This window comes from Leptodactylus fuscus, chromosome 7, assembly GCF_031893055.1.
Source record: "Leptodactylus fuscus isolate aLepFus1 chromosome 7, aLepFus1.hap2, whole genome shotgun sequence".
Lineage (NCBI taxonomy): Eukaryota > Metazoa > Chordata > Amphibia > Anura > Leptodactylidae > Leptodactylus > Leptodactylus fuscus.
In genome coordinates, this window is record NC_134271.1 from 86596769 (window position 1) to 86609340 (window position 12572).

At 42.5% G+C, this 12572-nt stretch overlaps 1 protein-coding gene across 1 annotated transcript in view; it reads right to left on the bottom strand.

The window, feature by feature from the left end:
* Positions 1–6771: 6771 nt before the first annotated feature.
* The window catches only part of CLMN (calmin), an 83876-nt gene continuing 78075 nt past the window's right edge, over positions 6772–12572 (bottom strand). Inside the window, exons 12-13 of the mRNA XM_075282443.1 lie at positions 12510–12565; positions 6772–7402 (exon numbers count right to left, since the gene is read on the bottom strand). Coding sequence (XP_075138544.1) covers positions 7216–7402; positions 12510–12565 — 243 coding nt within the window. The 3' untranslated portion in view covers positions 6772–7215. The remainder of the gene's footprint in view (positions 7403–12509; positions 12566–12572) is intronic.

A 12572-nucleotide genomic window follows, 5' to 3' on the forward strand; every position in this document is an offset into this window, starting at 1 on the left:
TGTCTCTGCAATGGGAAGCACAGGATTTGGTGCTCAATAACAGAAAAATAGAACTCTGTCCCCATAAAGATAGGTTATGAAATTACACAGCACAGAACCCTGGATGTATTTTTGCTGTATTACTGGTAGAATATAGAGCATCTAAAAATCTGCAATAAATTTCAACTGTATCCTATAGGAAATGGTGAAAATGTTCATTCCTTTCATCCCCGATTTTTGTGGATTATCGTAATTACATTTTACTGTAGCCAGACAGAAGAAAATGCTACATAGTATCTGTATTCTATAGGTAACCATGTGCAGCAAGATGAATGACTGCAAAGCCCATACAAATACGTTGTATTATATTGATCCATCTCCACTACCTCAGTAATGGTAGCCGCCTCACGTGGCATTCTTCACATACATTATCTTCATTACACATTGCTCCCATTCATACAGGTCACCCTTATTGTCACATGTCCCCTCATCACACACAATATTTTAAACTATTATATAAATCGTACATCCACCCTCTGTTGTAGAAAAATATCACTGTACACCTCCTCTACATACATTCTGATAATTACACAATAAATAAATAGCTTTTATTCAGGTTTTGTTTTTTTTGCACATATGTAATAAACTTCATGTTACAGTGGATCATTCAACTACATGGACTAGAGGCAGTCAATGGGCCCAATCCATATCCATTCTTCTAAAGCCAGTATCCAGTTCTATTAGTCTTTGGATGAATATCTTGATATTTATTATATGGTGTCAGCTTCAATGAACCTGTTTTATTAAAAGGGGTTTTCCGGAATGTTATTTTTTTTTTTTTTTTTAAGTTCTGTTAGTGCTATTAATGGGTTAATAAATGCACCCCTATACCTTTAGCAATGTTTTGAGTGATTTCTGGATGTCTCAGGGAGCTCCTGGTATCTTCTGCATTTATTTACATGGTTCAGCTTCCTGCTATGTAACTTCCACACTAAGGGCTCGTTCACACAGGGGGGGCGGTGGGCCGGATTTTGGCACCGAGAGTGACGCGGGGAGCCGCGTCACTCTCGGGTCAAAACCTGCCTGCCACGAACGTCATGGTCGCGGCTTCCCCCTCCGGAGTCAGCTCAAATGAATGGGCCGACTCCAGAGGCTGCTGCCACCAGGCGGAAGCGAATCCGCCTGAAAAAAGGGCAGCTCGCTTCTTTTTTCCGCTAGCAGCAACATGCCACTAGCGGAAAAAAAGAACGCTAGTGGTCTCCATAGACCACCATTGTACAGAGGTGGATTTTGAGGCAAAATCCGCTGTCAAAATCTGCCTCCTTGTCCCCGTGTGAACTAGCCCTAACCCCTCTCACCTCACTTTCCCTGTTCTTATCTCCCTCCTATCTTTGGGTAAGTTCACACGGAGTTTTTTGGTCTGGGTTTTGGCATTGTCGTTGAGACATTTCCTGAGGTGTTTTTTGCCATTTGAAGAGTTGAAGCATTTTTTTAGGCGTTTTTCGAGGAGTTTCCAGATCCGTTTGCTCTTGGGATCTGGTCATGAATTATATTTTTAAAAAAACGCGTTTCCTGATCAGGTTTTTTCCAAAAACGCTTCAGGTTCCGCTTCAGGTTTTTGACCAAAAAACCACGAGCAGGAAAAACCGGTTCACATTGACTTGCATTGAAGCTGTGAGCCGGGAAAATGCTCACGGCTTCAAAAAGAATGGACATCTCGCTTCTTTTTTGCCGCTAGCGTTTTGTATACTTTGAATGGTGAGGCGTTTTTTTGGTTCAGGGTTTGGAGGCGGATTTCTGCCAAAACCCTGACCAAAAACTCAGTGTGAACTTACCCTTTAATAATAATCCTTCATTTCTGACTGCTGGCGTGTGCTCTCATTCCAGCGCTGCTCTGTTCTCTACAGCGACAATCCACTTCTACTGCAAAGGCTTGGCAGCTGCACAGTAGAGGTGGATTATTGGCAGCAGAGCGCAAAGTAGCACTGGGATAAGCGCCAGCAGTCAGAAAAGAAGGGAGGAGCCGTACCACAGGAAGAAGCCTTGAAGGTAAGTATGATTGAGTGGATGGGGGGGGAGGGAGGAGTGGTGACGATCTGTTTCCGGAAATTAGGAAACAGATCGTCACTGGATAACCAGCAAATGCCTCTGGGGCGATCACATGACCTACTCAGGGATATGGGTAAATATACATTTTTGAATAATGATGTTGTTTAGAAAGTAGGAGGGAGGAGGGTGTTTAGATTAGTGTAGGGATATCCATTTATCCTGAACAACCCCTTTAATAATTATGATCAATGACTTCAGCTCAGCTGCACTGTCAGAAGAAGTCAGTGGTAGTCTTACACTGGCACAGATTTAAAATGAAAGAAATTTTTTGAGAGAAGTCCTCAGTAATTGATACCTTTTTTAATGGCTAACTTAAAAAGTTTTTTGATGACATATCGAGCTTTCGAGACTATAGAGGTCTTTTCATCAGGATAGTGATACTATCCTGATGAAGAGACCCCTATAGTCTCGAAAGCTCGATATGTCATCAAAAAACTTATTAAGTTAGCCATTAAAAAAAGGTATCAACTACTGAGGACTTCTCTCAAAAAATTTCTTTCATTTCATATCCACTGGCTAACACGGTACAAGGAGATTTTTTCTGGCACAAATTTACTAATAGTTAGATAGTGTAAACTTAGACAGGCAGTCTAAAAATTTGCCAGATCAGAATGGCGACTCATAATGTACATGGGCAAAAGATCCACTTTTAAGGGTAAATTGTCCCCTTCAAATTACAATATATCAAAAAATGCCATAATAAGTTCAACTAGACACATAAACAGTAATCTCCAAGTTTGACATGAAAGACATCCCCATGACAAACCCAAAGTAATCCAATAGGGATCACATGATGACATTTCGCAGCTAGGTTATTGAAAATTGCACAATAGCCATCTTGACATTTCTGGCCATCAAAATGGGCCCAGTGAGAGAGCATTATTCAATTATATATAACATGACCTCTGGTCATCAGCTCTTCAGATTACCTCAATTTAAAGAGCCTGTCCCTTTAAGTATTTCTTCAATAAAACTATACTATGTGCATGGCCATTAAAAATCTATAAATATAAATCAATCTAATATACACAAAATTCTGCCCTACTCCTTGCTTTATATATAAAATACCATAAAAGTGTTGCAAAGAAAGAAATCCTAAACTTTTAGCAATGGTTTGAATCTTTTTTTGGCAATAAAGGAAGATATTTGTGAACAATGTTTCACTGGCATAGAACTACTATATATATATATATATATATATATATATATATATATATATATATATATATACATACACTCACCGGCCACTTTATTAGGTACACCTGTCCAACTGCTCGTTAACACTTAATTTCTAATCAGCCAATCACGTGGCGGCAACTCAGTGCATTTAGGCATGTAGACATGGTCAAGACAATCTCCTGCAGTTCAAACCGAGCATCAGTATGGGGAAGAAAGGTGATTTGAGTGCCTTTGAACGTGGCATGGTTGTTGGTGCCAGAAGGGCTGGTCTGAGTATTTCAGAAACTGCTGATCTACTGGGATTTTCACGCACAACCATCTCTAGGGTTTACAGAGAATGGTCCGAAAAAGAAAAAACATCTAGTGAGCGGCAGTTCTGTGGGCGGAAATGCGTTGTTGATGCCAGAGGTCAGAGGAGAATGGCCAGACTGGTTCGAGCTGATAGAAAGGCAACAGTGACTCAAATAGCCACCCGTTACAACCAAGGTAGCCAGAAGAGCATCTCTGAACGCACAGTACGTCGAACTTTGAGGCAGATGGGCTACAGCAGCAGAAGACCACACCGGGTGCCACTCCTTTCAGCTAAGAACAGGAAACTGAGGCTACAATTTGCACAAGCTCATCGAAATTGGACAATTGAAGATTGGAAAAACGTTGCCTGGTCTGATGAGTCTCGATTTCTGCTGCGACATTCGGATGGTAGGGTCAGAATTTGGCGTCAACAACATGAAAGCATGGATCCATCCTGCCTTGTATCAACGGTTCAGGCTGGTGGTGGTGGTGTCATGGTGTGGGGAATATTTTTTTGGCACTCTTTGGGCCCGTTGGTACCAATTGAGCATCGTTGCAACGCCAAAGCCTACCTGAGTATTGTTGCTGACCATGTCCATCCCTTTATGACCACAATGTACCCAACATCTGATGGCTACTTTCAGCAGGATAATGCGCCATGTCATAAAGCTGGAATCATCTCAGACTGGTTTCTTGAACATGACAATGAGTTCACTGTACTCCAATGGCCTCCACAGTCACCAGATCTCAATCCAATAGAGCATCTTTGGGATGTGGTGGAACGGGAGATTCGCATCATGGATGTGCAGCCGACAAGTCTGCGGCAACTGTGTGATGCCATCATGTCAATATGGACCAAAATCTCTGAGGAATGCTTCCAGCACCTTGTTGAATCTATGCCACGAAGAATTGAGGCAGTTCTGAAGGCAAAAGGGGGTCCAACCCGTTACTAGCATGGTATACCTAATAAAGTGGCCGGTGAGTATATATATATATATATATATATATATATATATATATATATATATATATTCTGTAGATCCCTACTATCCCCAGATCCTGTAGCTTTTTACCTTTCCTTAAATGGTTACACACTAACATATTAGTGTAAGAGTCCAATTCATATAGCAAGTCATTGACTTATGTTAGTCAGTCACATCAAGTTTTTACATGTATTATTCGTGTTACTGAAATATTTAAAGGGATCCTATCATAGAAAACCCTTTTTTTCTGAGTAACACGTAGGAATAGCTTTTCTTACGACTAACTTTCGTTGTCTTCTCCGTGCCGCTGTTCCATAGGAATCCCGGTTCTTGTCGGTATGCAAATGAGTTCTCTCGCAGCACTGAGGGCATCCCCAATGCTGCGAGAGAACTCTCTCCAGCACCGCCTCCATTTTTGTCAGCTTACAATACTGTGCAAGTGGCCATTTTCTTGTGGCCTGTGGGCTTGCGCAGTCTGCCCTGCCCAAGGCCCGAGGCCTAGAAGTCGGAATCCTGCGCCGGAAGAAGAGGATGAAGAGGACGCTGCTGACGAAGATGGAGTCGGCGCTGGAGAGATTTCTCTTGCAGCATTGGGGACGCCCCCAGTGCTGTTTGAGCGCTGGGGCCCGTCCCCAGTGCTGCGAGAGAACTCATTTGCATACCAACAAGAACGGGGATTCCTATGGAACGGCGGCGCGGAGAAGACAATGAAAGGTAGGAGAAGGATAGCCTTTCTTAAGGCTATTCCTACGTGTTACTCAGAAAAAAAAAGGGGTTTGTATGATAGGATCCCTTTATCTTATAAGGAAATTTCAGCATTGCTTATGCTTAAAGCCATACCTCCAAAAACATTTTATTATTAACCTGACAGAATTATTCTACATAAAAAGAAAATTTACTGGGTATTACATTGGTTATGATGTACTGATCCTGAGTTACCTCTTATATTATACTCCATTCTGTAGGAGTCACTGTGTAGGAACATTGCTAATCCTCTAGTGATCCTGCGTTACATTATAATTATATTATTATACTTGAGTTATTGAGTAAAATACATTACTAATCTTGTATTGATCCTGAGTTATATCCTGTATTATACTCCAGAGCTGAACTCACTATTCTGCTGGTGGAGTCTCTGAAGATAGTACATGAATTATGCCATAATTCTTTAGTGTAAGCACAGAGTTTTCTCTGGTGATCTGTGTTCTGACACTGTATAGTCATGAAGGACAAGATAACTTGCATTATAGGAGCTCAGGTTACTGTCTAATGACTTACTTGCTGTAACTTCATCTGTATCAGTGCAGGATAAGTCATGAAATACTTTAGCGAGTGCAGTTCTGGAGTATAATACAGTATGCACCTTAGGATAAGTAATGTATGTCCCTAGTATGAGTATACACTTCACCAGCAGAATAGTGAGTGCAGCCATGCAGTATACTACAGGTTGTAATGCAGGATTAATATGTATGTAATGTATACGATATGTATACAGTGATTCAAATTCTTTTGTAGAGTTATTTTAGAAGTAAAATGATATTTGAAGGTATACAGCATTTATAGTAATATCTCCATCAAGTTCTTTTCACCTCTTTTCTGTAGTTTACAATATGTTATGGTAGTCAGAGAGTGATAGATGGTTGTCAGAATTTATCAGGAGAAGTGTGCGTAGTGTAACTTTTACAATGAATGTCATGACTTGCATTGCTTACTAGAAGCTGAATACAGGGGGTAGAAATCCCTTGAATTAGCAATGTGACCCGTGAACCACAACATTTCCATTACTGTCCCCTGCAATGTCACCAATGGTCCTCTGTATTGTGTCCATGGTACACAATGGAAATATTTTGGAGACGTAGATGCTGGTATTGCACTGGAAAGTAAACTCCCCCTTTCTTTTTGGGTAAACACCTCAATACAGTAGTCAAGTATTTAAGTAGTCAACGACTATTAAAAATTCAGTAGTTTGGTAAGATTTGTTATCAGAGCTTACCACACATAATACATCTGTCGGTGGCAGTTTTTGGGAAGACATATAAGAGCTGCCACATACTGAAGAAGCTGAGTAGAAACCATGTAAGCCCTTTGTGCCATAGACACAGCTCAAGTGGAGGGTAAGGAGCCTCTGGTTTTATCTATACTGCTTCAAATATGGTGAAAGTCACATAGCTCTACACCAACGCAGGCAATGCAATGTCCGAAATAGGGCAAAAAAAACAGCCTGGGGGTCATGCCAATCTCCTTTACAACTGAAAATGTAGGAAGGTGAATATAAATTGGGTCCTTCTTTCTAAGATTGGCAGTATTTTGTGGTGGCATGAGGTAAGAGATCCCCTTATTCTGTATTTGGCTATAGGGTCCTCTCTTTCCTCTATGCCTCCTGCATTGCTAGTTGACCCATTGGAGGCAGGTCATTTTGGATCATTCATATAAATAAAGAGCTAGATCCACTAGCAACATATAAAGGTAAAGCATTCAGAAATGACCATAACAATATTTTTTTTTACCCAAAAAGGCACAAACCAATCTTCTTTTCCTCACCTATGCACCTTTCCTGCTCATTTTTTGCATCAGTATAATATAAGAAGCAGGTTGAGTTATTATTGCTGGAGAACAAGTTCAATGCACCCATGTGTCTATGTGAAATGACTTGACGTCACCATGGGGACAGTCTTTAGTCATTGTGTACTAAAAATTCAACTTTGCTCATATCCAACTCAGGGAGGATCAGCAGGAAGTAGCAGAGGATCCACAGAAAGATGAGCAAGTAGAAGGTGTTCGGGGACTGGTGGCCGGAGAAAGGAAGTGTAGAGTTCTCAGAAGATCTTCCAAGAATGGTGGCATCATTGGTCCCTTGTTTCCTGTAGACAATGTAAGGTAATCTATTAATTATAATACATTTCACATACTGCATTAGAATGAACATTGCAATGCACAAGGTTCGAGTCCTGGTCTCCACTATGTATTCTATGCTTACAGAAGTAAAAATCTCATGCGGAAGGTGGGACTTTACACCAAACCAACCATTACACACCTAACACCTCATAACAATGCAACTACTGAAGCTATAAAACCTGTCCTTTAATCACAGTTTATACTGAGACGCTCTGTACACATATAACATTACTAATCCTCTACTACACTCCAGAGCTGCGCTCACTGTACTGCTGGTAGAGTCATTTGTACATACATCATCTTAGATTTCGAATCTAGCACGGGGACATCGATAGATTTATGGACAGGCCGCAGTCTCTTCATAAATATCTGGTTCCTTGTGCCAGTCTGGCCATTTATTAAGACTGATGTACAATACCCCAGTCTTAATAAATTTGGAAAGGTGGAGCACTATCATTTGGGTGTAAAATTCTCTATCAGAGCTACAGGGGAATTCTCTATCAGAGCTACACGTTGCTCCGAAAAATGGATAAACCAGTTTCTACTGGTAAGAAGGAAACAATGGTGAATTTGAATCACATGACTTCGTTTAACTTCTAACATTTTCTGAATGAGTGTTGGTAGAGAAGACTGGGATGTATCTAGAGTACAGATTTTCTAAACTGTATAATAACCCCTAGAATAAGGAGTATGAACTGGATTTCTATGGATCACTATATCATCACTTAAATACAGTAAAGTTGAATAGCTGCTCTTTCTGCCCATTCGTATCAGGGTTTTTTTGGCCATGTTAATTCATCTTTCCTGCATGGTTACTCTCTTGTCTTCTAGGCATGTCTAACTAAGCAGCATTTGGATGCATCTGGCTACACTATAATAACTTGACACCTATAGACTCCATGTGGCAAATAACATTTTTCAGCAGCATTGATTCTTTCCTCATCTTACAACCTAAACTCTCTCTCTTACACACACACACACACACACACACACACACACACACTGGCTATTTTTATAGCAAAGTAGACCTGTTGATAGTTTTGGAAACTTAGGATAAAAAATTCAGCAAGATGCTTCCTCTGATCACTTTTATATATAGGACCCCATTGCTACAAGCAGCTATAGCGATAAAACATAAAATGATGCTTGTCTTCTGTGAACACTAGGGGGAGCTTACTTCAGAGACATGTATACAGATGTCTTATTTAAGCTCCCCTGCCACCAGTGGTGACTAAAGGCAGTCAGGGCTTTAATTTGTAAATCTTTTTGATGGGAAGCAAGAGATTAGGATCTGTATTAGAGGAATAGAGCTCTGACCCCTCTAAAGTTATATGTCAGGATACGGAGTCGCCGCGGTCTCCTTGCTGCGCGGCGTCTCCCTGGGAGACGTGTTAGGAGTTCTATTGGGTGTGCTTAGGTCATTAAGGGTTAATCTTTTCCTTGCTCTCAGTCTCCATGCCATTAGCCATCAGGTGTGTTCTCGGCTGCTATTTAAACCCCACCCAGGCATGGATCCTTGCCAGCCATTCACTTTGTGTTTCCTGGTTCCCCTGCTCAGTCTGATTCCCTGTCTGTTTGTATTCGGTCTGTTCCTTGGTTTTTATACCCGGCGTGTATTTGTGATTATCCCTTGTCTTTTGATTCGGTACCTTTATTATATCTCCTGGTTCGACCTCTTGCTCGTCTGACCTCGCCTTCTCTTCTGTGTCTTGCTGGGACTTGTGGTCCTCCCTGGTTCCATGCTGTTTAGTCTTTTATTTTGCATTGCATTTACACTGAGCTTTCTGTTTAGGTGTGACCCCTGTGACTCCAGTCCCTAGGACTTTCAGGGCCTCCTCATCCCTTATCCTAGCCGCCGGGATAGAAGCGTAAGGAGCCTTGGTAGGCGCACTTCAATTAGGAAGTGCATTGGTCTGCCTCATCTCAGATACTACAGCATAGTCATAGCCGCAGGGCCTACGACCCCTTTTGTCATTAGTTGCACAGTGTTGCTTTCCCAGCTGTGTCACTTTGCACTGCCTGACCCCGACTCCAATCCTTACATAATGGCTGGCCCTTACCCTGGACAGGCCGCCCGGCGGTTTAGTGTGGATGCCGAACACTCTGTAACTGACTGCCTGGACGAACTGTCAAGGCAGGTGCAGGGCATGGCTGGGTTAATTAACCAAGTCTCGCAGCGTCTGGAGGCTTTGCCTGATCCAGCATCAGCCGCTGCAGGTTCTTCTATTCAAACGCCAGTTTTTCCCATATTGAATACCCGTCAGGATCTTAAAATGCTCTTGCCTGACCGTTTTGATGGTAAACCAGACAGATTCCGAACATTTCAGGAATCTTGCCATTTATTTTTTCGTTTTAATTTCCTTTCTTCTGAAGCAGAGCAGGTGGCGCTGGTGGTGTCCCTTCTACAAGGGTCACCACAAGACTGGGCCTTGGCTCTACCTGCTGGAGCTCCTGAATGGAATTCATTAAATAAGTTTTTTCAAACATTAGGTCAGATTTATGATGACCCTAATAGAGTTGCCTTGGCCGACTCCCATCTGTTGTCTATTCAGCAGGGAGTTAGAACTGCCGAGGGCTATTGTACGGAGTTTCGTCAGTGGAGCTCTCAGTCAGGGTGGACAGACAGACCTTTGTTAACCCTTTTTAGACAAGGCTTATCTGATTCTGTAAAAGATGCTCTAGTAAGTCATCCAGTCCCTGAAAATCTAGGAGACTTTATGTCCTTGGCTATTTCTATTGATAGGAGGCTTAGGGAAAGGCGTAGAGAGAAATTAAGCAAACCTGGGTCCTCAGCTAAATCTTGGTCTGTCCTTTTGGAACCTATACCTCCTTCTGCTGTTCCTACTTCTTGTTCTATTCCTGAAGAAGAACCAATGATATTGGGGTCCACATCCGCCTCCAGGAGAAAGTATCGCCTAGAAAACGCTCTGTGTCTGTATTGCGGCAAGCCTGGACATATCCTGAGAAACTGTCCAACCAGACCTAAACCACCGCCGGGAAACGCCAATGCCTGAGTGATTTCCGGGAGGGTCACTCAGGCACCTCCTAATAATATTGAGAAATGTTTACTCCCTGCTATTCTTGTTAATGGTAATAAAACTTTTGCATGTCAGGCGATGGTGGATTCAGGTGCCGCCATGAACTTCATCCATGAAGTGGTGGCGCAAGCTCTAGGAATTGAATTAATTCCCTTGAAATACCCATTTCAGGTATCTGGAGCAGATCTAACCCCTTTGTCTGAAGGGAAATCGGTAATTTGGGTTGTAGTAGATTGTTTTTCTAAGATGTCCCACTTTGTTGCCTTGAAAAAATTGCCTTCAGCTAAATTGTTGGCCTGGTTGTTTATCCGTCACATTTTACATCTGCATGGTATTCCTTCAAATGTGGTGTCGGACAGGGGCGTACAGTTTGTGTCCAGGTTTTGGAAAGCTTTTTGTAACAGGTTGGGAGTCTCTCTTTCTTTCTCCTCAGCCTTCCACCCAGAGACTAACGGTCAAACAGAGAGATTGAATCAATCTTTGGAACAGTATTTGAGGTGCTTTGTGTCTGATTGCCAAGATAAATGGAGTGAATATTTGCCCATGGATGAATTTGCACTAAATAATCATGTCAACTCTTCGACTCGGTCGTCTCCTTTCCACATTAACTATGGTTTTCACCCCAGATTCTCCTCAGGAACAGGTAATGAATTCGCCTTTTCCTCAGTAGAGGACGTTGCTAAATCTCTCTGTACTGTATGGGCTGAAAGCCTGGCATCGCTGAGAAAAGCCCAGGCTAATCAAGTCAATTTCGCCAACAGAAAGCGCCGCCCTGGACCTGACTTTGTGGTGGGTGACAAGGTCTGGTTATCCACAAAAAATCTCCAACTTCGTGTTCCATCTATTAAATTTGCCCCGCGTTTTATTGGTCCATATCCCATTTCTGAAATAATCAACCCTGTGTCATTCAAATTATCACTTCCTAGGTCCCTCCATATTCACCCAGTTTTTCATAAGTCCCTACTCAAAAAGTATGTTCCGGCAATGGTCACAATGGGAACTAGAGTATGAGGTGGAACGGGTCATTGATTCACGCAGAGTGCGGAATTCCCTTCAGTTCCTCATACATTGGAAGGGGTATGGACCAGAGGAGCGTGTTTGGGTGGCAGCCAGAGACCTTCACGCTCCTAGATTGGTGGAGAGGTTTTACCGTTCTTACCCTACTAAGCCAGGGGGTCCTCTTGAGGGTCCGGAGGCCCCTCCTCAAAGGGGGGGTACTGTCAGGATACGGAGTCGCCGCGGTCTCCTTGCTACGCGGCGTCTCCCTGGGAGACGTGTTAGGAGTTCTATTGGGTGTGCTTAGGTCATTAAGGGTTAATCTTTTCCTTGCTCTCAGTCTCCATGCCATTAGCCATCAGGTGTGTTCTCTGTTGCTATTTAAACCCCACCCAGGCATGGAGCCTTGCCAGCCATTCACTTTGTGTTTCCTGGTTCCCCTGCTCAGTCTGATTCCCTGTCTGTTTGTATTCGGTCTGTTCCTTGGTTTGTATACCCGGCGTGTATTTGTGACTATCCCTTGTCTTTTGATTTGGTACCTTTATTATATCTCCTGGCTCGACCTCTTGCTCGTCTGACTTCACCTTCTCTTCTGTGTCTTGCTGGGACTTGTGGTCCTCCCTGGTTCCATGCTGTTTAGTCTTTTATTTTGCATTGCATTTACACTGTGCTTTCTGTTTAGGTGTGACCCCGTGACTCCAGTCCCTAGGACTTTCAGGGCCTCCTCTTCCCTTATCCTAGCCGCCGGGATAGAAGCGTAAAGAGTCGTGGTAGGCGCACTTCAATTAGGAAGTGCATTGGTCTGCCTCATCTCAGATATTACAGCATAGTTATAGCTGCAGGGCCTGTGACCCCTTTTGTCATTAGTTGCACAGTGTTGCTTTTCCAGCTGTGTCACTTTGCACTGCCTGACCCTGACTCCAATCCTTACAATATATTACCACATTTACCAGCACAGATCGAAAATGAAGTAATATTCATAGACAGGGGTGCTAACATAATCGTACTTGAGAAACATATGTAGATGAAAAACATTTACCCAAATCCTAGAAGACGATCACCTTCCCCAATAACATTTTGATAAGCTCCATAATTCTGGCAA